Source organism: Emys orbicularis, chromosome 5 (genome assembly GCF_028017835.1).
Source record: "Emys orbicularis isolate rEmyOrb1 chromosome 5, rEmyOrb1.hap1, whole genome shotgun sequence".
Classification (NCBI taxonomy): domain Eukaryota; kingdom Metazoa; phylum Chordata; order Testudines; family Emydidae; genus Emys; species Emys orbicularis.
The window spans coordinates 54,946,445-54,973,563 of NC_088687.1; the positions used below are offsets into that span (position 1 = coordinate 54,946,445).

Below are 27,119 nucleotides of genomic sequence, written 5' to 3' on the forward strand. Positions count from 1 at the left end.
TTTATATAGGTTTCTCTTCCTTGAGTACTGTCTACCCTTCTGGAAGTCTTTTGATTTCCCAAAGATATTGGCACCTCTACCACAACCCATTTCCCTTTTTGTTCTTTGCTACCTCATATTAGTGCTTCCCCCAAGAGCACATTTTTATTTAAACTTTAAATCACATGGTGATGCTCTGGGGAAGATAAATGGCCATTTTAAGCAATGCAGGACAAACCCCAAAGCCCATTCACATGTTCCTCACCTGGTTTCTGTCTCTGGCATTTGCATATCGGAATCTCTGGATATAATAGAAGACCAGCCATGCCAGGGAGATGATCATCAACACGATGAAGGAGATGGAGACAAACACCACTGAGGTACGGCTGACGTACTTCTGCAAGTTGCGTGTTCCAATTGTTATATACATCATCACAGTAACATTCCTCTCCAGCAGACTCACTATCTCTTTTCCTTTAGGCTCAGGAATCATTATTGCTACAACATCTTCTACACCTGTGAGATAGGAGGGGGAGAGGGAGAAACAATAAGAAAAAACAGGAACAGCAGCAGCCACAAAAGAAAATGAGTCAGCCATGGCACAGTGAAAAGAGCTCAACAGTGACAAAATAAACCCTTCCCCTCATTCTGCTGCATGCTGTTTTTTATTGCGAGGTAATCCAGACAAAATCCAGCAGAAGACTTTGGTTTCAGCTGTAACCAGTTACACAATATGGTCCAGCATACTGAGCCTCAAGGGTGGTTGTGTGACTAAGGGAAGTTCCATGGGTCGGCACAAACACAGGTTTTCCACCGCTATTGAGGCTTATACAGAAGATATAGCCATGGTATAAATACAAATAGGAGTAGTTGTGTGCTACAAGCACAAATACATGTATTGTGCTCTGCCTGCATGCTGCACACTTTATGGGTCTGTAAAAGGAAACAATTAAAATGTTTTCCCTCTACATCCAAGAACTCAAACAGGAATTCTTAAAACATATGTTCAGGTCCTGGGATCTGATCTTTCTGCCTCTGGTGTAGCTCAGGATGGCATAATGTGTGTGAGAAAAAAGTACGCAGAAGAAAACTGTTTAAGCGACCAACGGAGCAAAATCTGCTCTTACACTAGTTTAAAATTTAGATTAACTCTACTGAATGGAGTTACTCTGGATTTCCAATGATGTAACTGAGACCTAATGTTGTCCAAAGGCATCTGATGCTTTTGGAGAAAGCAAAACAGTATTGTCAGGATGATAGCCAGGTGACGTTAAATGTTCCACATTCATTCTCAGCAACATTTCCAGCACACCGTCAATGTAAAGCTTGAAAATGAGTGAGAGATTAGGAGGATAAGGGACAAAGGAAACAAGCATGGTAAGATTCACTACAGGTCCCTTTTACCAGGTGATTTAAAGATGGATCCAATTACATCTTTTCTTTCAAAAATATTACAGGTTAGTAAATTAACTATCAACTTTACTCTCTTTCCATCTGAAATACATTTTTGTTTTATTACTCTACTTTAGTTAGAGGTGTCAGACCGTTGGTCTACTTGATGTATTAATTCAGTGCCCATGATAGATTCAGATTCTAGCAAATACAAGCTTTCATAAATAAATAACAAAATAAAAAATTTCTAGCCCCTGTGGTTGCAATGATAACCTTCTGAATGTGATCTGTTGTGGTGTAGGCAGCCCGAAACAACAGCTCAGGGGGTGTGAACTGATTCCATTCATCTTAATGGGGAATTTATCTAATAAGTGGTATAATTGAAAGTGTAATTTGGCCTTTCCCACAGAATGCATTTGACATGTTTGCTCTAGTGGCAAAGGGCTCTTTGAAATAGAAGGGACACTGTGTAAAGGTTTGTAATGGGAAAAAAAAGAGACTCATTAATTAACTTTTGCCTTATCTCGCCAAATGGAAAAAGGCAGCAGTCAAATGCATTTGGAAAATGGTATATACATCTCATCAAGGGTTCAATTGTTCACAATATATTGCTGATGACCCTCAACTTTGCTGCTCAAACTCATCTCTTCAAATGTTTCCTGTGCGCTTTGGATTCACCAGTCAGAGCACTGACAACACCACAGGAGACTGGACTCCAGGCCCATGCCTTTGACAGAGAACCTAAGCTGCACATGTGGGCTCAGTGCTCCCCACCCACTTCTCTCATCTCTCAGGGGCTAATCAATAGTTTAGCTCTCTTTGGAATGTACCTTAGTAAATTATCCCAAGAACCGTGTAAAATTTGACAGATTGCAAAAAACAGTAAAGCAGCATATTAGGAAACTGAGATTAAACAACAGGTAAATAATTCCAAATACTCCTCAGCGTGAACTCAGTTTCACCTAAATAGGTGAAAACCTTGGAATTTTATCAGGCAAAGAGACTGAAATGCTCACCTCTTTAGAGATCACTGGTTATGTCAGTCACTCCAGGCTGTTAAATTCTTGCTATTTCTCTCTCACCACCAGCTATGTTTCACCCTTTCAGGTCAGCATGCCCATATTTCTGTCAGCCCTTTTTCCCTCCTCAGGCCTCTACTATGAATGCCTTCCATTACTGAATCAGCCATGAAGCCCATGTTTTATTGGCATAAATATAACGTCTGTGCAGATGTCATATTTTAGGAAAAGTAGTATTTTCAGTCCCTTTGCTCTCAAGCCCCCTAACATCTCAAAAAACTCCTTTGATCCTCTTCATATACAGTTATCTGCCTTCTGTGCACAATAGTCTTTTCTCCAACTGACAATGGACCATTGATTTAGAAATATTTCTTTCAGATCACATTAATATTCCCTTTTCTGCAACAAAGAATTGGTTCATCTCCTGCTCATGCACAGTAATGGGAACCACAAGCAGTATATACATTGCTTCACATTTTCAAAGCACCATAGAAATATTAATTAATCAATTCCCACAATACCCTAGGTAAGTACTGTCTCCATTATACTGATGGGGAAAATGAGGCATAGAGAAGTTAAATAATTTAGCGTCACAATGTCAGACCTAGCATAAGGTCTCAGGAAATCCTGGTTCCTATGCCTGGACTAAGACCACTAAGCTAGTGGGAAGAGGCGTGATCTAGTGGTCTTAGTCCAGGCATAAGCTAAGACCACTAGATCACGTTTCTTCAGAAACAGCTTCTCTGATCAAACAAAATGAAGCACTAGAATGCATAAACCACAAGTAGCTCATTGTGTAAAATGCACGCAGCTCTTAGGAAGGGACAGAGCTGAGATGTACCACTCCTGCAGAAGTTTAGGGTATGTCAGGACTACAGGTGCAACGGAGGCACAGATGCAGTGCTGTAGCTAGGCTGCTGTAGCATAGACACTTACTTCAGTGATAGAAGGGGTCTTTCTGTCTCTGTAGTAAATTGAGCCTCTCAGGAGGTAGCAACTAGGTCAACACAGCTGCATCTACAGAGGGGAATGGGTCAACTAACTACGTCCACACAGGGCATGACATTTTTCACAGCCCTGAGCGATGTACACTAAGTTTTAAGTGTAGACCAGGCCTCAGAAATGAACTCTGCCTTGCTGAGGCAGAATGCCTTCTGGAATTTTCCAGAGTGCAGTGGGAGTGCCAATTCTGCTCTATGGAGCAGCACAAAGATATTAGAGGGGAGTCAGGGCGGAGGGGAGGAGACAGGAACTGCATTAGAGGACAAGGCTCTATGATTTCTCCAGCTGCGTAAAGTCCTGTTAGAAGCTGTCCCTAAATTAGCAAAATAAAGGAAGAGCTTTAAAAAAGCCAAGAAAAGATGGCTAGAGAAGAATCAACCTGAGAAGAAAGGCAGGCACAGAAACACTTTTGGCCATAATGGACCAGATCCTTAGGACCAGCCATTTGGAGACTATGAAAGCTAGCTGATTGTTGGGCCACTGCACCAGTCTTGAAGAGCAACTTACAGCAGCCTCAGGATATACCTTGAGCTCTTTCGAGCAATTTTCAGGCTCTCTGCACAGGTAGTACGGTGGAGAATGGTTTGGAAAAGTCATCTGAGGGAAGGGATCAGAAGGAGACCCCATCGACCAGAAGGCATGGGATGCATTGTCCTAGGGATGGGGGTTCCACGACCACCACTCCCAAGAGAAGGAGATGGGTGGTGGTGGTCAGGGACTCCCTCCTAAGGGTGACGGAATCATCCATCTGCCATCCAGACCGGGAAACTCGAGAAGTGTGTGCTTGCCTGGAACTAGAATTCAGGATATGACAGACTGTGTGCTGAGACTGATCAAGCCCTCGGACCGCTACCCCTTCCTACTTCTCCATCTGGGCACCAGTGATACTGCCAAGAATTATCTTGAGCGGGTCACTGCAGACTATGTGGCTCTGGGAAAAAGGATAAAGGCGTTTGAGGCACAAGTTGTGTTCTTGTCCATCCTTCCTGTTGAAGGAACAGGCCCAGGTAGGGACCACTGAATTGTGGAAGTAAATGCGTGGTCACACAGGTGGTGTCGGAGAGAGGGCTTTGGATTCTTCGACCAAGGGATGATGTTCCAGGAAGGAGGATTGTAGGAAGAGATGGAATCCACCTAACAAAGAGAGGAAAGAGCATCTTCGGAGGCAGGCTTGCTAACCGAGTGAGGAACTAGGTTCGCCGGGGGATGGAGACCTAAGCCCTAAGGTAAGTGGGATACTGGAAGGAAACACGAGAAGGGTGCAACATACTCAGAAAGCAGGGCAATCAGCCAGTTATCTTAGGTGCCTGTACACAAATGCAAGAAACCTGGGAAACAAGCAGGAAGAATTGGAAGTCCTGGCACAGACTAGGAACTATGATGTGACTGGAATAACAGAGGGTAACTCACACGACTGGAGCATTTTCATGGATGGATGGGTATAAACTGTTCAGGAAGGACAGGCAGGGGAGAAAAGGTGGAGGAGTTGCACTGTATGTAAGAGAGCAGTACGACTGTTCAGAGCTCCAGTACGAAACTGGAGAAAAGCCTGTTGAGAGTCTTTGGGTTAAGTTTAGAGGTGCCAGCAACAAGGGTGATGTCATGGTGGGCGTCTGCTATAGCCCACCAGACCAGGAGGATGAGGTAGACGAGGCTTTCTTCAGATAGCTAACAGAAGTTTCCAGATCGCAGGCCCTGGTTCTCATGGGGGACTTCAATCACCCTGACATCTGCTGGGAGAGCAATACAGCAGTGCACAGACAATCCAGGAAGTTTTTGGAGAGTGTTGGGGACAACTTCCTGGTGCAAGTGCTGGAGGAACCAACTAGGGGCCATGCTCCTCTTGACCTGCTGCTCACAGAGAAGAATTGGTAGGGAAAGTAGAAGTGGGTGGCAACCTGGGCAGCAGTGACCATGAGATGGTCAAGTTCAGGATCCTGACAAAAAGAAGAAAGGAGAGCAACACAATACAGACTCTGGATTTCAGATAAGCAGACTTTGACTCCCTCAGAGAACTGATGGACAGGATCCCCTGGGAGTCTAATATGAGGGGGAAAGGAGTCCAGGAGAGCTGGCTGTATTTTAAAGAAGCCTTATTTAGGGTGCAGGAACAAACGATCCCGCTGTGCAGAAAGAATAGCAAATATGGCAGGCGACCAGCTTGGCTTAACAGAGAAATCTTCGGTGAGCTTAAACACAAAAAGGAAGCTTACAAGAAGTGGAAACTTGAACAGATGACTAGGCAGGAGTATAAAAATATTGCTCGAGCATGCCAGGGTGTAATCAGGAAGACCAAAGCACAATTGGAGTTGCAGCTAGCAAGGGATGTGACGGGTAACAAGAAGAGTTTCTACAGGTATGTTAGCAATAAGGTGGTGGTCAGGGAAAAAGTGTGGGACCCTTACTGAATGGGGGAGGCAACCCAGTGACAGATGATGTGGAAAAAGCTGAAGTACTCAATGCTTTTTTTGCCTTGGTCTTCAGACAAGGTCAGCTCCAAGACTGCTGCACTGGGCAGCACAGTATGGGGAGAAAGTGAGCAGCCCTCAGTGGTGAAAGAACAGGTTAAGGACTATTTAGAAAATATGGATTGGACAATGGACCAGAAGGTGGATAGAAAGCTGGCTAGATCGTTGGGCTCAATGGGTAGCGACCAATGGCTCGATGTCTAGTTGGCAGCCGGTATCAAGCGGAGTCCCCCAGGGGTCGGTCCTGGGGCCGGTTTTGTTCAACATCTTCATTAATGATCTGGATGTTGGGATGGACCGCACCCTCAGTAAATCACGGATAACACTAAGCTGGGGGGAGAAGTAGATATGCTGGAGGGTAGGGATAGGGTCCAGAGTGACCTGGACAAATTGGAGGATTGGGCCAAAAGAAATCATATGAGGTTCAACAAGGACAAGCGCAGAGTCCTGCACTTAGGATGGAAGAATCCCATGCACCACTACAGGCTGGGAACCGACTGGCTAAATGGCAGTTCTGCAGAAAAGAACCTGGGGATTACAGTGGACAAGAAGCTGGGTATGAGTCAGTGTGCCCTCGTTGCCAAGAAGGCTAATGGCATATTGGGTGGCATTAGTAGAGGCATTGCCAGCAGATCGAGGGAAGTGATTATTCCCCTCAATTCGGCACTGGTGAGGCCACATCTGGAATATTATGTCCAGTTTTGGGCCCCCCACTACAGAAAGGATATGGACAAATTGGAGAGAGTCCAGTGGAGGGAAAATGATTAGGGGGCTGGGGCACATGACTTATGAGGAGAGGCTGAGGGAACTGGGATTGTTTAGTCTGCAGAAGAGAAGAGTGAGGGGGGATTTGATAGCAGCCTTCAACTACCTGAAGGGGGGTTCCAAAGAGGATGGAGCTCGGCTGTTCACAGTGGTGGCGGATGACAGAACAAGGAGCAATGGTCTCAAGTTACAGTGGGGGAGGTCTAGGTTGGATATTAGGAAAAACTATTTCACTAGGAGGGTGGTGAAGCACTGGAATGGGTTACCTAGGGAGGTGGTGGAATCTTCATCCTTAGAGGTTTTTAAGGCCTGTCTTGACAAAGCTCTGGCTGGGAAGATTTAGTTGGGGTTGGTCCTGCTTTGAGCAGGAGGTTGGACTAGATGACCTCCTGAGGTCTCTTCCAACCCTAATCTTCTATGATTCAATTGATTAGGAAGGTTTCTGGAACATTTGCATGCCCCAGGGCTAAATTCTGCCCTCAAAGATACCCAAAGAACACTGTTCAAATCCATGGGAGCTCTGCACCTGTTCCTAAGGCCCTTAATCCTGAGGGCATTCTGTACCAAAAAATTAAAAATTATGCACATATTTTAAAATTCTGCAAGTTTTATTTGTCAATAAATAAATGCAAAGGCTCCAGCATGGCGGGGGGAGCACAGGCCATTGGCTGCATGATGGTGGGATATCACCTGCACCACCCGCCCCCCCAGGCCATGGACTCAGCAGTGAGGCTGCACCCGACCCTGACACAGGACAAGGCCTGGGCCTGCCCCAGAAACACCCTGGGGCCCTGCCCCTCTGCGCCAGGCACACCAGGTGTGGGGCAGGCACGCTCAACCAGGCAGGATCCAAGTGTGGAGGGGCTCAGTGGGGAGGGATCCAGGTGTGAGGTGAGAGGATTCTGTGTGGGACAATCTGGGTGCAGGCAGCTCAGTAGGGGGGTCTAGGTGTGGGGGGATCTGGATGCACAGAGGCTTGTTGGGGAGGGGGGGTTCCAGGTGCAATGGGACTCTGCAGGGGCTTCAAGGTGAAGTGTTGGAGCTCAGCAGAGAGGTCTGGGTGTGGGGGTCTCAGCATGGGGTTCTGGGTGCTGGGGGAGTGGGGCTTGGTGGGGTGGGGGTCTGGGTGCAGTTAGTTGGGGGTCAGTGACATGGGGTCGATGAGAGGGCTCAGGGTGGGGCAAGGGCATCAGGGTGGGGGTTTGAGTGCAGAGAGCTCAGTGGGGGGTGGTCTGGGTGCACGGGTGGTCTGGGTGCACGGCTGGGGCTCTGGGTGCAGGGGTTGAGGTTCAGTGCGGTGGGGTTTGGGTATGGAGGACTAGGGGTGTTCTGGATGTACTGGGTGAGGCTTGGCAGGGGTGTCCCGATATGGGAGTTCTGGATGCACAGAGGTTGGGTGGATGGGGGAGCAGCTCCCCGTACAGTGACCCCTCCCCCTCACAACTGAGGAGCGATGGGGGCAGAAAGCAGAGGAGGATGCTGAGCTTCCTGCAGCTGGGGGAGGTTTCTGGGGGTGGGTCTGACACAGCCCCAGACACTCCTTGCAGGAGGAGAGGAAGTCCCATCCTCCCCCGCCTCCAACCCAGCCAGGACTAGCAACTGATCCTGGCTCAGGATAGGAGCCAATGGCTGGGGTGTCCCCAGCCCTGCGGTGATTTGCCTCTCCGTCGACTGCCTGAAATGATGTTACTGTGCTGCTAGGGAGTGGTGCATGACTGATCTTGCAGCTTCCCTTTGCTTCCCTGTCAGAAAGTTATTTTTCTGCGTGGAAGCAAAGAAATCTGTGGAGACATGAATTCTGTGCATGCGCAATGCTGCACAATTTTAGGCGTATACAGGCAGAATAGCACTTACAATTTTGTATACTTTTAATCCAGAGGTGGGGAAGCTACAGCCCGCGAGCTGGATCCGGCCCGCTGCTTCATTTCATCTGGCCCGCAGCAAGTCTCAGTGCCGTGGGCCAGAAGCTCCAAGCCTCAGTGCCCCCAACCACGGACTGGAGCTGCAAGCCCTGCTGTGGGGGAAAGCTAGGGCTGCCAGGCTATTCCAGCTCCTGGAAGTGACCAGCATGTCCCTGCAGCCCCTAGGAGCAGGGGCAATCAGGGAAGCTCTGTGTGCTGCCCCCGACGCCGGCACCCCAGCTCCCACTGGCCGGGAGCCGCGACCAATGGGAGCCGTGGGAGCGGTGCCTGCAGGCATGGGTAGCACAAACCACGCAGAGCCCCCTGGCCCCTCCACCTAGGGGCCGGACATGCCGGCCACTTCCGGGAGCAGTGTGGAGCCAGGGTTGGCAGGGAGCCTGCCTGAGCCCTGCTGACCGGAAGCCACCTGCGGTAAGCGCTGCCCGGCCAGAGCCCGGACCCCGAACACTCAGCCCCAGGTCAGAACCCTCTCCTGCACCCTAACACCCTTCCAGACCCTGTACCCCGAGCCCCCTGCCCCAGGTCAGAACCCCTTCCCGCACCCTAACACCCTCCCAACCCCCACCCCCTGCCCGAGCCCTAAGCTCCCTCCCACTCCCAAACTCCCTCACGGAGCTTACACCCCAAACCTCCTCCAGCACCCCAACCCCCTGCTCTAGCCCTGCCCACTCCTGCACTCCAAACCCCAGCCTGGACCCCCCTCCTGCACCCGAAACCCCTACCTCAGCCCAGAGCCCTCCCACACCCTGAAACCCTCATTTGTTGCCCCACCCAGGAGCCATGGGGACACCCTGAGCCTCTGTGCCAACTCATCCCAGTGCCAGGGGAAGCCCCGAGCCTCCGTGCCCCATTGCGGGGCTGTGTGTGGCCTGCGACTCATTTTTTCCATGGGTCAATGGCCCCTGATAGAAAAAAGGTTCCCCACCCCGTTTTAATCAACAGCATACTTATGCTTGAGCACTTCTGTAGTTTATTTAGTCCCCTGAATTTCATATTAAGGGCATTCATGTGCTTTTTGTCCTTGAAATGGCGTATTTTATAAATGCAATGGGCATCTGTGGTCTGACATTTTGTGAGGAATTACAGCTGTTGGGTAGACTACGAGTCACACATGTTATGATTTCCCTTGTGCATTATCTTGAGACAATCACTCACCTTGATTGTGTATTAGTTTCTCTCTTTACACAGTGTGTATTATTCTGATTTTTTCATTTCCTTTACATGATGCTCTTTTGTTGTTCTTGTATTATCTGTAACTTATGTACAGAGGTCTAATAATGGGCTTGTCTAATGTATAGGGGCTTTGTAGTTAAATTCCCTTCTAATCAATTTGGCTCTACAGTTAAGCTGTATTGCCATTGGCAATCACTATTAATGATTTTTTTTTTTAAAAGATTTTCTTTCCTATTGTTCCATTACAGGGGGCATAGATAATCTTAAGATTTCACAATGGCATGTTATGCAGTGGCATGTATCCTGAATTATATGAAGTGGGTAAAAAGTAACAAAGCTCAGTTGAATTTGAAAACAGGCTATGTAAAAATATTATATAAAATTAGCATAAATTGAAGTTTAAAACGGGTGAAACAAACTCAATGTGTTTAAACTAAAAGAACTTTGATTAGGAAGTTTCAAAGTTTCCAGTCAGGCCACAAATCATTTTTAGTAATAGACCAACATTGTACTGGAATAAGAGCAAGTATCCACAACTGGGGGAGATATGTGTTTTGATCAATTTATTTTAATATGACAAGTTTGCCACCTGGGTTTGGACACTTTTTCTGGGGTTACTTAGCAACTTGTGGAGGAGAGAGGGGAAGAAGGACTCAATCAAACCCCTTCCGGTCCCTGCAGCATAGCATCTGAACACCTCACAATCTTCAATGTATTTATTCATTAACACCACTGTGAGGTAGTTGTCTCCAGATCAATAAATTAAACAGTAATAAGTCACCAGGACCAGATGGGATTCACCCAAGAGTTCTGAAGGAACTCAAATATAAAATTGCAGAACTACTAACTTTGTACCTAACCTATCACTCAAATCAGCCTCTGTACCAGATGACTGGAGAATAGCTAATGTAACACCAATTTTTAAAAAAGGCTCAAGAGGCAACTGTGGCAATTACTGGCCAGTAAGCCTAACTTCAGTACTAGGCAAATTGGTTGAAACTATAGTAGTAAACAGAATTACTAGACACTTAGATGAACATTGTATGATGGGGAAGAGTCAACATGACTTTTGTAAATGGAAATCATGCCTCACCCCTCTATTAGAATTCTTTGGGCATGCGGATGTGTGTGATCCAGTTGATACACTGTACTTGGACTTTCAGAAAGCCTTTGACAAGGCTGCACACCAAAGGTTCTTAAGCAAAGTAAGTAATTATGGGATAAGAGAGAAGGTCCTCCCATGGATCATAACTGGTTGAGAGATAGCAAACCAAGGGTAGGAATAAATGGCCAGCTTTCACAATGGAAAGTGTTAATAGTGGGGTCCCCCCAAGGAACCATACTGGGATCTGTGCTGTTCAACATATTCATAAATGATCTGGAAAAAGAGGTAAACAGTGAGGTGGCAAAGTTTGCAGACAATACTAAATTACTCAAGATAGTTAAGTCCAAAGCTGACTGCGAAGAGATACAAAGAGATCTCACTAAACTGGGTGACTGGGCAACAAAATAGCAAATGAAATTCAACATTTATAAGTGCAAAGTAAAGCATATTGGAAAAAATAATCCCAACTATACATACAGAATGCTGGGGTTTAAATTAGCTGTCATCACTCAAGAATGAGATCTTGGCATTATCATGGATAGTTCTCTGAAAACATCTACTCAGTGTGCATTGGAAGAATGTTAGGAACCATTAGGAAAGAGATGCAAGACAGAAAATATAATGCCACTATAGAAATCCATGGTACACACCTCACACCTTAAATACTGCACGCAATTCTCGTCACCCCATCCTGAAAAAGATATATTAGAATTGGAAAAGGTACAGAGAAGGGCAGCAAAAATGATTAGGGATATGGAACAGCTTCCATATGAGCAGAGATTAAAAAGACTGGGCCTGTTCATCTTAGATAAGAGAAGACTAAGAGGGGATATGAAAGAGGTCTATAAAATCAAGAATTGTGTGCAGAAAGTGAATAGGGAAATGTTATTTACCTCTTCACATAACACAAGAACCAGGGGTCACCCAATGAAATTAATAGGCAGCAGGGTTAAGGAAATACTTCTTCACATAGTGCATAGTCAACCTGTGGAACTCGTTGCCAGGGAATGCTGTGAACACCAAAAGTATAACTGGGTTCAAAAAAGAATCTGGTAAGTTCAAGGAAAACAGGTCCATGAATGACTATTAGCCAAGATGGTCAGGGACATAACCCCATGCTCTGTGTCCCCCTAAACCTCTGACTGTCAGATGCTGGGAATGGATCACTTGATAATTATCCTGTTTTGTTAATTCCCTCTGAAGCATCCCTCAGCACCTAAATACCTTTCAAAATTTGGCACTAAGGGACTTGCCTTCAAAGGTCACACAGGAAGTCTATTGCAAAGCAGGAAATTGAACCCAGGGCTCCCATTCTTCCTCTAAAAAGATTTACCATCACATTGCTCTCTAGATCTTGAAGTGTCCTAACTAAAGCAGGAAAGGAAAGGGAATCACGTGACATCAGTACCTCTATTAGGTCAGGTTACTGCTGTTACCCCTCCATAGAATATTGCTTTCTTTCCCCAGCTTAATTCTTCTACTTCTTTCCTATTTTTCCCTTTTTGCCTTCTGACTAATAAGAGCCCATCTTAACCAGATAGGACATGTTTATCCTTGGAGCATTCCTGTGACCTAAGAAAGGTAGGGTTACCATATTCAAACATTTAAAAAAGAGGACACTCCACGGGGCCCCGGTCCCGCTCCCGCCCCAACCCCGCCCCTTCCCTGCCCCCATTCCAACCCCTTCCCCAAAGTCCCTGCCCCAACTCTGCCCCCTCCTCTGAGCATCCCGCATTCCCCCTCCTCCCTCCCGCTCTGATCTTGGTTGGGGGTTGCTAAGTGCTTCCCTGCTCCCCACTCGCCCTGCAGCCCCTGCACCCCCCCGCCCCTGCAGCCTCTGTGCCCCCTGCGCCTGCAGCCTCTATGCCCCTGCCTGCCCTGCTCCTCGTCGCCCTGCAGCCTCTGCACCCCCCCGCCTGCTCTGCCCCTGCAGCCTCTATGCCCCTGCCTGCCCTGCTCCTCCTCGCCCTGCAGCCCCTGCACCCCCCGCCCCTGCAGCCTCTGTGCCCCCTGCTCCCCACTCGCCCTGCAGCCCCTGCACCCCCCCGCCCCTGCAGCCTCTGCGCCCCCCGCCTGCCCTGCCCCTGCAGCCTCTATGCCCCTGCCTGCCCTGCTCCTGCTCACCCAGCAGCCTCTGCACCCCCCCGTCTGCCCTGCTCCCCCCTCACCTGGCAGAGGGAGAGCTGCGGGCTCCACGTGGACCCAAACACTGTGCCGCGCTGCTCTGCAGGGGAGGAGGGAGCGGGAGAGGGGGAGGGACTCTAGCTGCTAGAGGCCCCAGTGGCTGCAAGCAGCTTTCAATCAGGCCCAGCCGTCCAATCAGCCGCGCCGCACTCTGCATGAGGGGAAGGGGGAAATCCCGGACATTTCTACTTTATTAGAAATCCCCCCCAGACGGCCATTTAAAGCTGAAAAAGCCGGACATGTCCCGGGAAACCCGGATGGATGGTAACCCTAAAGAAAGGTATACTGAAAAGAAAGACCTACCAGTCTCGTCAGTTTGCTAGGGTTCAAGGTGGATAACGAGGGCATGGATCACATGCCATACCTGTAATTTTCCAAGCCAACATGTAAGTAAGAAAGACAGATAGAAGTTTCACTTTTATCTTTTGCTGTTCCTTTCTTGCTGCCCTGTGTGCCTTCATCTTGTTTTTATTTAAAAACAAAACAAAACCACTGCTCAAAATGAAGACACCTCCCGCTCAGAACTGGACTTCAAAAACTACCCCCCAAGAGCTACCATTATAACTAACTGTCTCATTTCTCCAATAAGGGCATTTAACATAGTCTTTAATACCACCTGGAACACTATGAGAAATAACTTTTCCTTTTAAAGGCCTCTATAAAACCAATGGGAAAGGTAATAAGAAAGACTTAAAAAAAAGATTAAATTTCTAAGTGTAAATACTTTAACTGATTCTTATCTTTTTCTGTATTTATTAAAAGTTAAAATGTATTTTATGGTGGCTGTACACAATGGAAGTAGGCCAGATATAATGCTATACACACTCCGGACCACACTTAGGTGTTTAATTCTGCATCAGTAAAACAAGAGTTCTCCCACAAGATTCTCTCTCCATTTATAAGTACAATGGGCATTCTATGCTTTGTGTATTCTTATAACAATAAAATACTTGAAGACGGCACAGAGAACATCTCCTAATTCAAAATCTCTGTAATTATTATTTTTTAAAAGGGCATTTTCAGAAAAATTTGGCTGTTTTATTTCTTTATTCTAGGGTGGAGGGAGGAGAAACTATTTTCAGGGTCTTGTCCCAACTTCCTCCACCTAACTCTCTGATCTCAGTTCCACGCACCAGCCCTCAACACTTCCAAATTTTATGCCCACTGCTAATCATAGCTGAGCATCACTTTTTCATTTGTGTTGCCTCCACCTGTCAGAAGATGGCACTTGCATTTCCTCCCACAAGCCTCTCTGCAATTTCCCCCCTTCATATCTTGCTTCAAAACTCCTTGTGTCTGATTGCACCTACACGTTTTCTTTCTTCATTCTTGCATCCTCCCCTTTTTCTCTGTGTGATGGTACATGCTATCACAAACTCTTGCCATTACAAAGCACTCTGATATTTTGCAGCAAAGATGCTACATAAATACACTGCAGGAAAAATATACTGAACACACCTACACTGTGTAAAAATGGAAAGTCAGAAAACAGCTGTAGCAAAACATGAGCATATAGAGTTTTCTGAGACAAATAACCTGAATGCCTGGCTTAACATTCAAGGTTTGTTTAAAATTCCACCGAGTTACTGATCAGAGCTCAAAGGCACAGTAAGGATTATTGTTCAATTGATTGGATCACTATACCTGGATTTTTATTCTCAAATATCATATTGCAAAGAAAAGAGAAATAATGAGAGCTTTATGTTCACATTCCCCCCTTCTCTGCTTAGAAAAATATTTGTTTTCTTTTAGTTTCATATCAAATTACACATGGCGGGGCCCAGCCAGTGGGAAACCCATTCAAAGCAGAGGAAAAGAGAATAGTCACAACTAATTAATGTAGGTATTCTATTGATATGTTCCAGTGTAGTTTAACCATTATGTTTAAAAGCATATCAGATAATATACAAAGATGTTTCTCTTGAGAATTTGCATGTGCATTAAATGTAAAAAGACATCTCTCATTGCCATATCTTTAACAACAACTGCAATGCCCTAGAGGCAGTTTATTACCTACGTATTTTTTTCTATTTCTGTCCAACATCAGTGTGGAGTTTGCCATGAATTTTTAAGCAGTTGTCAGGGTGAATCACAGTGAATCATGAATCAAAACGATTGCAGGCTGCAATGAATGGATTTTTTTTTGAGGGGGGCCCCTTAGGAAACATTTAACATGTCAATGCTCCCCTCTTTGTGTATCAATCATAAAACAAGTTAGGTAGAACTTGTAGGGCTTTGAGTTGGTTTAAATCACTTTAATTTGCTGAAACACACTTATCTAATCAAATGTGTTTGGGTTGAGTGAATTGTGTGATGTGTGGCCAACCTTTCAGCAACTTTTCTGTTTCAAAGCAGACTTGACTTTAGGATTACACAGGAGTGCCAATCACATTGTGTCAGTGGGTAATCGATGGAACTGGGCATTGTGATTGGACAGTGGCAATACAGAAAAGATGTGTTCTGGCTTAGCCTCCAAAGAGACTCTTTTCTAATCAGTGGTCCAAATACATCCCTGGTACATCTTCATTAATGTTAATACAGTTACACCAAGTGGTACTGACTCCATTCATTCAGCAGAGTTAACCAAAGATGAATTTGGCCCAAAATATTGAGAGTTACTCTTTCTTCTCCATCCCAATCTGCAGGAGAAGGGGTCCTTCTCATGCAGAGCTTCTCTTTGCTACTTGGAAAGTGGGCTCAAAGCCTCTGCAGCATGTCCTCCTTATGGCGATGCTCTTCATCCAGTCCTGGGTCTGTGTGGAGGAGAGGATAGAGTTGAGGAGGAGGAAGAAAGCCAGGGAAAGAGTGAGTGAGGTGGGTGCAGGGCTCAGGATGAGGGAAAGGTTCTCTCCCTCTGGCCTCATGGAAATTAGCTGGAAAAAGTTAATACAGCCTTAAAGGCAGGCAGCGTAACTTTATTACTATCCAAACAATTTTTCCAAATCTGGCCATGAACTTACTCCTCAGGTACAGTCAGTAGCTCAGGCCCTCAGGCAGAGGCTGAGCAAACGGTTGAACAGCAAACCCCAGGCTCCTGGCTTTGAGCAGCCGGGGAGAGGGGGAGACTGTCACCTGCGAGGTGGGTGGCAGGGTGGGGGACACAGGCCCACACACTCCACTGCGTCCCAGCCCGGGGTCCTAACAGTGGCAGACGGCCAACTGCTGTGTTAGTGGGGATCCTGACAGCAACACACGGACATTGGCTCTGGCAGTGTTGCAGCCAGACTCGGGTCGGCTGCCCCCAGGCTACTTCCTACCTCCCCCTCTAGAGGTACCTGGGTCCGGACGGCATTCTCCACGGGGTCACACACCATGAGCTCCTTGGGGTAGCTGGCGAGCGGTTGGTTTGGCAGCTCCTCGGGGTAACTGGCAAACGGTAGGCGTGGCAGTTCCTAGGGGTAACGGGCAAGCAGTAGGCTTGGCAGCGTCTCTGGGCTCGGGCTAGCATCAGGCGTTGGCTGGTCTGGCCAGCCCTCAGGTCAGCCGCCCATCGCCGTGGTCTCCCCACCGGGAGCTACGCCACAGGCGTCTGGTTGCTCCGGTGGCTGAGTTCCAAGTGAGCTCTGGGGTCGGGCTTTTATAGTTCCTGTCCTGCACCTTGACCTCTGAGGGGCGGGTGCAGGGTTTGCTGGCGCCGCCCACTTTGGTGTCCAGAGAGGCTCGTCCCCCTCCGGGACGGCGGGGAGCCAGACTGCCTTGCTACAGAGACATTAAAATGTGACATACCAGATCTGTGCGAGACTTAGGGCCTGGCCCACACTACCAAGTAAGGTTGATGCAAGTCATCTTGAGTCGACCTATTTCTGTATGCATCTACACAAGTTTGTCTCTCACTGACACAAGTGCACTGTTACAGACACACAGTAAAGCCACCTGCCTGAACAGCACTGGGCCATAGCCAACCTACTGAGGTTGACACAGTGCGAGTGTAGACACTATGTGAGCTATGTCGATCCTAACAGTCCTCCAGTAGCTGTCCCACAATGTCGCATTCCCTGAGACTGTGACCACTCTGGTCACAATTTTAAAAGTCAACTGCACAGGGATCACACAGACCAGAAGCTACTCCCCATCCCCTTTAACATTCCCCCCGTACTCCCGTGTATTTTTAAATAACTTTTCCTGATTGCCCAGCTTGGCAAGCACACCTAGCAGCTCTCCCTTGTTGCATACAACTGCCCATGCCAGCTCCACACATGCTAGACCAGGGCCGGGCAAACTTTTTCGCCCGAGGACCGCATCAGGTTTCATAAATTGTATGGAGGTCCGGTTAGGGGAGGGGGTTGTGGCCCGGCCCCTACCTCCTATCTGTCCCGTCCCCCGCCCGGGACTCCTGCCTCATCCAACCTCCCCTTTCCCCCAACGGCCCCTCTGGGAACCCGGCCCCATCCACACACCCCCGCTCCCTGTCCCCTGACTGCCCCCGGACCCCCGCCGCCCCTCCTCTCATTCCTGACGGCCCCCCAGGACCCCTGCCCCATCCAACCCCCCCGCTCCCTGTCCCCTGAGTGCCTCCAGAACTCCTGTCCCTGACTGCCCCCTGCCGCCCCATCCAACCCCCCCTCCTTCCTGACTGCCCCCAGGACCCCTGCCCGCATTCAACCCCCTGTTTCCCCCCCAACCACCATCCACACCCCCGCTCCCGACCACCACCCTGAACTCCCCTGCCCTCTATCCAACCCCCCCGCTCCCTGCCCCCTTAGCACGCTGCTTGGAGCACCAGTGGCTGGCAGCACTACAGCCACCACCGCTGCCACCACCACGCACCTCAGAGCACCGGGTCAGGCCTGGCTCTGCAGCTGCGCTGCCCCAGGAGCTAACAGCCCCGCCACCCAGAGCATTGTGCTGATGGCGGAGCGAGCAAGCTGAGGCTGCGGGGGGGGGACAGCAGGGGAGGGGCCGGGGGCTAGCCTCTCGGGCCAGGAGCTCGGGGGCCGGGCAGGACGGTCCTGTGGGCCAGATGTGGCCTGCGGGCCGTAGTTTGCCCATCCCTGTGCTAGACGCACTTCTGCCTGGAGTAGATAGGAAGTATTGGATCTCCTGGGCCTGTGGGGAGAAGAGGCTGTGCAAGCACAGCTATGGACCAGCCATAGAAATGTGGACATCTATAAATATATTGGATGGGGATGCAGGCAAACTGGTACAGACTGGGATCAGCAGGAGTGGTGTGTGAAAGCAAAGGAACTGCAAGAGGATGCCCTGTAAATCTGCTGCTTTTACAACATGCGCCATACCATACTTGGCAGAGACCTCACCAGCACCACAAAGGCCACTGTGAACCAATTAGAGGAGCCCAAGACAGAGATCCCTGCTATGAAGTGTGTGTGGGAGGAGGAGGGAGAGTGGCTTCAGCCATGTCATGAGCCAGGACCTGTTCAAGATTCTGCCACAGCGTAGCCAGCCTTGCCAGATGAGCATGGATGACTCAAATGAAGGGGAAGGGACATCCAGTAAGTGTATGCATGCAGTTTTCCTTACATTTAAGTTGTAAGGGTGCCTTGCCCATTCCCAATTAACACAACACAGAAATCGACTTTTGCTTGTTTTACTCATACAAAACGAGGTGGAGATACAACAAACAGAGGTTGACCTGGCATCTGATTTTTATTCCCCTGTTGGGTTAGGTAGGAGGGCCATGAGGAGCAGTTTATGTACATAGGGTTGTCCCTTTTAGGGTGACAAGATGTCCCGATTTTATAGGGACAGTCCCAATTTTTGGGTCTTTTTCTTATATAGGCTCCTATTACCCCCAACCCCCATCCCAAATTTTCAAAATTGCTGTCTGGTCACCCTATTCCCTTTTATCCTCCTGAGAGATATGGATGAAAAACCTCCATGGAAATACTCTGCAATCTTCTCCCAAAGGTTTCTAGAGATGGCTGCTTTATTTTCTCCTTTGCCGTAGGACATTTTTGCACGGTACTCTGCAGTGAGTTTGGCTGACACCATTGCAGTCAACAAGCTACTGGCATTTGGGCCTGGCAGCTTTGAGATAGTAGTAGCAGCTGTGTGCTCTGTGCCTGTTACCCTCAGGAGTGAGATATCAGCTAAAACCACCACCGCTTGTGGAAACAGTGCCAATATTCAGTACCACTGCCCTATACTTGTACCCATGAATAAGGATCAAAGTCACCCCACCCTACCCTAAACTCATATGGGAAGAAGGGAAGGAGTTTTGAAAGCCTACTCTCCTTTTCCATTGTGACTGTGAATCCAGTGGTACCTCTGCCTCTTTTTATCAGCAGCATTTGACATGGTAGCCTAAACGGGTGCCCTCTCCCCACTAGTGGAATGCCTGACCCTGATGAGGAGAAGAAAGAAGAGGAGTAGGAAAGACATGCTCACCAAGATCTTGCAAGGCAGTGCTGCATCCAACTGCAAACAAAAGGCTTGGAGGGCCAATATGACTGATAGCACGGAGAAGGAAAGAGAGGACAAGAGCAAGGATGAGGAGTCCCAGCAGAACAAAGAGAGAAATGCATCAGGACATAATGGGGCTTCTCAGGCAGTAACTGAAATGCTCCAGACCCTGGTTGACCTAGGTCCAGGAATCCCAGACTCTCCACCCTTAGCAGTCCTTGGAGAACTCTCTAGTCATTGCTCCCTACCAGTGTTCCCTCTAGTTTTTCCCACCCATGTGCGGTATGAATTTTGTTATGTGCACCAATAATGAGGTGATGTGTCACACATCACCTTCAAATTGGTGCACATAACAAAATTCATGGGGTGGGGCCGAGGGGTTCGGCGTGTGGGAGGGTGTTCAGGGCTGGGGCAGAGAGTTGGGGAGCAGGGGTGTCAGGACTCTGTCTGGGGGTGCGGGCTCTGGGATGGGGCCAGGGATGTGGGGCTCAGGACTGGGGCAGAGGGCTGGGTGCAGGGGTGTGAGGGCTCCGGCTGGGGGTGTGAGCTCTGGGGTGGGGCCACAGATGAGGGGCTCAGGGCTGGGGCAGAGGGTTGGGGTGCAGGGGGTGAAGGCTCTGGGGTGGGGCCAGGGATGAGGGATTTGGGGTGCAGGAGGGTGCTCAGGGGATACAGCAGGGAGAGAGGACTCTGCCCAGCTCTCTTTCCCCGCAGCAGCAGCACCTGCGCTGGCGGTGGAGAAGCACCTCTACACGCTGTGGCAGCTCTGAGGTTGGGGCTGCAGGATAGGCGCCCCTCCCCCAGCCCCAGCAGGTCCGGGCTGCTCTGGCCGGGCTGCCCTGGCCACGCCTGGGGCCGTGCCACTCCGGCCACGTCACCTTGGCCTCGCCTGGGTCTGGGCCGCTCCGGCTGCGCTGCCCCAGCAGGGAGAGGCGCCCCGGCAGGTTTGGGGCCAGGCTAGGTGGGGGTCAGGGGAGGAGTGCCCCTCCCTCGGCCATGGCAGGTCCATGGGCGAGTTCCTTCAGTGTCCTAAATAGGCTACTGCATGGCCATGCAACTTAAAAGGGAACTTAGCTCCTTATATCCCCCAACATACCATGTGGTATCATGGGCTGCATCCTTACCCACACCACTCCACATTGGGAGACAGCAAGGAAAACCACAGCTTCACACACACTGACCTGTGAGAACTATGCCTGGTGTACGTGTAACCACAACAGGCTACATTTGTGCACTGAAATGGAGAGAAACGTTTGCTGCCTTTCCAATTTTAAAGTTCCACTCTGTTAATTTATATGTTAAAAATTTGTATTACGTTGCCTGCAGTTCTCTGCAAATTGTTTTTCTGCACTGTTTTTCCCACTCAATAAATTTCTATTTTTGGAAAATACAATTATCTTTATTAGTTCACAATATATTTCAGAATGCATTGTGGTACTCAAAGCACACAGTACTTGAAAATGTACAGCAAGCACCACATAATCCATAAAGTCAGAAAAATAACCAGTCATATTTATAAATGTCCTGCAAGCACTATACAATTCTTTGCAGCACCCAAAGCTCTGGGTCCAGAGCACAGTCCAGCACAGAACAATACTGTGGCTGACTGCTAGAGTGCTCTTTCAAAGTCTCCCTCAAATACATAGCTCCATGTTGGGGTACTGCAATGGAATTGTGTCTGCCTGTTCAAAGTCAGCACACAGGTCGCTCCCCCTCTGACCTCCACCCTAGTGGCAGGTTTTCCTCCCTTGCCTCACAGATATTATGCCAGACACAACAGGCAGCTATAACCATTGGGATATTTTTCTCCCTGGGATCCAGTTTAGTGAGCATCCCTTCAATCTATCAAAAGCACATTCAGCTGTCATTCTGCATCTGCTGTACTGGTAGTTGAATCTTTCCTTGGTGCTGTCAAAGTGGCCAGTGTATGGCTTCATCAACTAGGGGAGCAAGGAGTAGGCTGGGTTCCCCAGAATCACTACAGTTATTTCAATATCACCCATAGAATCAGCTGATTGGGAAAGTCCCGGCTTGCAGCTTTCTGAACAGTCTTGTGTTCTTAAAGATTCAAGCATCATTCATCTTCCCTGATCAGCCCACACTGATGTCAGTGAAGCATCCCTGATGAGTCACTAGTGCTTGAATAACCATAGAAAAGTAGCCTTTTCTGTTGATGTACTCTGTAGCAAGGTGGGCTGATGCCAAAATAGGGATATATATGTCATCTATTGCCTCACCGCACTTTGGGAACCCCACTGCTGCAAATCCATCCAGTATGCCCTGCACTCCGTTGAGAGTCACAGTCCTGCATAGCGGGAGGTGATTAATGGCTCTGCATGACAATGGCCTCCACTGTTGATCTTCCAACTCCAAAATGATTTCTCATGGACTGGTAGCCCGTTGCAACCTTCCAGAGTGTGATTAACAGTGGAGAAGCAAATGGCAATGCAGCTCTTGTTCTGGTGTCCCTGTGCTGAAGGACTGGGGCAAGCCTGGCACACAGATCCAGGATGTGGCGTTTTGCATCCAAATGTTCTCCTGTCACCACTTTACAATGCAGTCCCAGGAGTCAATGCTCATTTCTCAGGCCCAGAAGCGGCCCTCTGTCTGGACCTGCTCTGTGAATACCACGAACAAGTTTGAATTGTTTTTCACTATGTCCCTTAGCAAATGGTCCTTGAAGAAGTAGTCATGTCCCTCATTGTTGTACTTCCTGAGACTTTGCCAATACAGGAGAACAGTGTATCCTATATTGCAATGTTCATGAGGTTAGTACAGAGCTCTGCAGGCTCCATGATTCTCTCAGAGAAGGTGAACACCAAAAAGTGCCATGTGGGTTTGCGGGATTTAAAAAAATAATGTATGAAAAGTTTGGGATATGGATAACATTATGGGATGGAGAAGGCTGCATGCTGGGAACTTGACTCCTAGCTCCCAGAGATCCCCTATCCCATAGCAAAAGTTTCCCAAAAGGTATTTTGCTGGACAGTGGCACTTGGGGACACCTGCCCATGGCGCACTGCACGTTGCATCAACACAAGCACAATGAATGAGTACGCACAGCATTGACACAAGCAGTTAAACATACACGTGCTTGAGTAATGTACAAACTTCGGTGGCTGAATGCAGACTTAACTTGCACTGACCAAAGTCTGTGGTATAGATATGGCACTAATGTTATGAGAACAGGAACTTTTTTCTATTTAAATCCACAGTCTTTGTCTTGCAGTGATGGAGGAGTTCTCCATTTAAATTTTTTTGTTTTTTAAAAAACTAAAAGAAAAATCCCTTCACTTATGCTCTCTCCCCCTCATTCCTCTTTGACCCTCCTTTCAGCTTTTATCTCCTTGGTCCCTTGCCCCTCTTCCAGTGCTTTCTCCTGAAAATGCAGGAACCAGTGCACAGTTAGGTGATACATTCTTAGGAAGTTAGTCCTTTAAGGGGGAAAATCTATTACTTACTTTATTAATTTGCTATAGGTTTCGATCCTTTTGCCATGAACCACTTTTCACTCCAGCAGCATAAGTGTTTAATAGGATAATTCATATCAATGGAGCTCTTCTTTACTGGTCATTTAATGACTGGCTACAATATTAAGCAACTGAAATGACATTTTTCTACTTGGTCATTAAATGAACAATAAAAACCTCCAGTGGGCCCATTGTTGGCTAATTAGATTTCTTTCAATGTTATGATTAGACAGAGACAAGATGTGCTGGCTGTGATCTTTCCAATGAGGCACAGTCTAAGCCACTGTTTAGAAGGACAAAGACATTTCTGCATGTGTTGCTTTAATCAATGTCAGTCTTGCCAAAGGCCCGAATAAACTGTGGCAAAACAACAAAACAAAACCAGTGCCCAGTGGAAGAAGTACATTTTTCCTGGACTTTGTTTTCCACAAAGAACTTCAATCCTTTAGTTAGTTCAACTAACTACCATACCAATGAACTGTAATTCTGTTATTTATTTTTTATCAGATTACAAATGCCATAAAAGGTGCTGTAAACATCTAGGAGTTAAAGGTTCCATCAGACTCCATTAAAATCTTTCCATAGTTGCTATCATAGCCAGTGAAGTGCTAGTAATTTACCCTGATGATCACTCTAGAACTCTCCTTTGTTTTCTAATCTATACACACCTTTAATGGAACAATTTACTACCACTATAAATTCTTTTGCTATTCTACTCCCAGCTTAAATTCTGAGACTCAAGTTTGACTTTGAGAAAAGTCTTCAGATTGCAATCTATACAGTTTGATCTTGCCATTGATAGCACCCTTTATAGAGACTTTACAACGATGGCATGCTCAACATAATAGTAAAACACAAAATTGCTAAAAGAATAATGTATAATTTATTATTAAAATATATCTATTCAACATGACGGGTCATAATCAGCTCTAGTCTAAGCAGAAACAACTCGATTGACTTCAATGTAGCTATGCTGAGGCTGAGGGAAATTTAACTTTACATCTTCATAGTACAGTAAACACACACAGCACTGTTATACTAGATAAATATTTTTATCCCCATTTCGCAAACAGGAAAATTAAGGCAGAGGGGTTAAGTGACTTGCCCAAGGCCACACAGAGAAGAGTGGCACAGCTAGGAATATAACACAGGAATATCTGATTCCAAGGCATGTCTTGGACTCCATGCAGGTCCACATAAGCAGCAAAACATGTGGGGCAGGAGGCGGGTATGGAATGGCCCCAACCAGGAGGCAGAGGTATGCATTCTCAAGTGCGGAGATGGAGGCAAGGAGCAAGCACTGCTGCTCCTCTAACAGAATGGGAGAAGAGAGTGAGAGACATGAGTGGCTAGAGCTTCTGCTATTTTCATAGAATGGGAGGGGGAGCCACTGCTCCTTTAAGAGTGAGAGAAGGAGTGAGAAGCAGAGGGTCATCCCAGAGGAACTGGGGTGCTCAGGACTGAGGCTAGCAGCAGCAGTGAAGCCCTGCCCCCCAAAAGGAGATGGCGGAGTGCAGGAGAACAGAGCTGATTTTGCTGATGGGGCAAGAATTGCTAGTAAGAACTGAGTAGAGAAGGAAGTGATTTATTCAGTTGATTTTGGGGATAAGAACGGACTGGGCCAGAGATGATTTCTGACAGAGTGAACAATTACCAATGTAGTAAAATGTGTGGATGTGGGGGTGTGGTTTTGGGAGAGTGACAGTGCAGGCATTTTTCACTTGTGCAAGTGGATGTTGGGGAAGTTATTCAAGTTCTGTTCTTACTCTTACCCAAGACCATATGAGCAGTGGACAGAAACAAGCTGTGCCTCATCAGCAATGGAGAAACCCAACACCTGATTCTGCTAGATCCAACCCAGACAGTTTGGGGTTGCTTGCTGGCCCTCATTCCTTGCAGGGACAAAAAGGTGGGGGGGAGAGAAGTGGTGATATTTGATGTTCAGTTTTTTTCTGGTGACGGTGATAGGGTCTGGATCCTATTTTCTAAGCCCTTATCTACATTGGCAATTTTTGGGGAAATCCCTCATTGTTGCATTACCATGGTGCAGGTTCACCAATGGAAGTAAGATCAAGAGCCCTAACATAGACAGATCTCTGGCATTTTTACATCTAGACCTGCAGATTCCATGACTTTCTGTGACCTCTGTAACTTTTGCAGTGGTCGGTGCTGGCTCACCTGGGCCAGCAGCAGAAATGTGGGTGTGTGGGAGGGGGCTCAGGACTGGGGCAGGGGGTTGGGGTACAGTACTTACCTTGGGGGAGGGACAGCTCCCCGGCTCCCACTGGCATGTCCCTGCAGCTCCTAGGTGGAGGGGCCAGGGGCTCCGCACACTGCCTGTGCCCACAGGTGCCGCCCCTGAAGCTCCCATTGGCTGTGGTTCCCGGCCAGTGGGAGCTGCGAAGCCAGCACTTGTGGCAGGAGCAGCGCGCAGAGCCCCCCCGGATGGCCTGCTCCCCCAGAGCACCCATGGCCCCCTAGGCCCACATGTTAGCTAAGGGTATATAGCAGGGGTCGGCAACGTTCGCCAGCACATCGCTCGCCCGCGCCGCTTCTCGCCGCCCCCATTGGCCCGGGATGGCGAACCGCGGCCAGTGGGGGCCGCGATCGGCCGAACCTGCCGCGTCAGCAGGTAAATAAAACTGGCCCGGCCCGCCAGGGTGCTTACCCTGGTGAGCCGCACGCCGAACGTTGCCGACCCCTGGTATATAGTAAAAGTCATGGACAGGTCACGGGCCATGAATTTTTGTGTACTGCCTGTGACCTGTCCATGACTTTCACTAAAAATACCTGTGACTAAAACATAGCTTTAATCATGAGAGATGGAGTCAGGCCAACGATTCCGGCCCATAGGAGAAAATGAGGGCAGGAGATACCCAAACTACAACTCCAATGAGGCACTGCAGCACTTTAGGCAGATGAAGTTTCATGATGAACTGACTTGGAATTAAATACTTTGTTTTGACTTTTTTTGTAAAATTGAAATTTTCTCATGGAAAATTTTGATTTGTGGAAACTGTATTTTCCATCAAAAAGTCATTTCAAAACACCCAACCAGCTCTAATGGACATTCAGTCTTGCTGTGGCACACTTCACTCTTTGGAGTTTTGCTTTCATTGCTATTTTATGGCACTTTTAATACAGGTTTTATCTTATTGAAATAAATGCTTGGGAGTATGGAAGAATCCTAAAGATGGAATCCTCACAAAAGGCCTCATGCTAATCAGTTTTCAGAGATAAACATGTATGGATCTAGGGTTACCATTCGTCCGGATTCCCCCAGACATGTCTGGCTTTTAGAGTTAAAAATAGCGTCCGGGGGGAATCTGTAAATGTCCGGACTTCCCCCCCATGCAGAGCGCGCGTGGCTGACAGGGCAGCCAGCCGGATGGTGCCACTTACATGGGGCTCCAACAGCCAGAGAGAGCCCCTCCTCCGCTTCCCCCTCCTCTCCCCTGCAGCTGAGAGCACTCCCTCCGGCCGTTTGCACCGGCAGTCTGGAGCTCCACCCCCTGCTCCTCCTCCCCGGCACACTGGTCTGAGCGGCAGGGTAAGGGGGCCAGGGGGTCGGAGAAGGGGCAGGGAGGTTCTGGAGGGGGCAGTCAAGAGACGGGGGGGGGTCGGGAGTTCGGGGGGGGGGCTTTCTGGAGGTGGGGGGGTGGATAAGGTTTTGGGCAGTCAGGGTACAGGTAGAGGGTAGGGTCTCAGGAGGGGGCAGTTAGGGGACAAAGAACAGGGAGGCTTAATGGCTCTCTTAATGGCTCTCCATGCGTCTCTGGACCCTCTCAGCTGTCGGGCTTGGACGGAAACATTGCCTGAGGGTAGTGAGAGAATGGGTTATCGGTGAGGTGGGGGTGGGCGTGAGCCCGGTCAATAGGGGCAACCCCTACCAAGATCTGAGCCTTTTCTCACACGCCCATTAGAGCTCGACATTATGCTGTTTGGGACCCCTCTTCGAGGAAAGCCTCTGGATTGCAAGTCCAACCGCTACCTCCTCGTGGTGAGAGTCGGTAACTGGCTTGGATAGCCAGGCGGATTGCGGAGGACGAACCCACATCCCACATTCAGTGGGGTGTGGGACGGGGTTGGGCAGCCCCATATGGTGCCACATGGATGCCCCCCTGGTAAGGGTAGCCTCCCCCAGGTACGGGTTGACTCCCCCTGGTAAGGGTTAGATTCCCCCTGGTAAGGGTAGTTTCCCCCAGGCACGGGTTAGTTTCCCCCTGGAAAGGGTAAGTTTCCCCCAGGTACGGGTTAGTTTCCCCCTGGAAAGGGTTAGT

General features: G+C 48.4%; 1 protein-coding gene across 1 annotated transcript in view; it reads right to left on the reverse strand.

The window, feature by feature from the left end:
• RNF150 (ring finger protein 150) overlaps positions 1 to 27,119 on the reverse strand; it is a 195,472-nt gene that overhangs the window by 63,243 nt on the left and 105,110 nt on the right. The window contains exon 2 of the mRNA XM_065405812.1: positions 245 to 495. Within this exon, the coding sequence (XP_065261884.1) occupies positions 245 to 495 (251 nt within the window). The remainder of the gene's footprint in view (positions 1 to 244; positions 496 to 27,119) is intronic.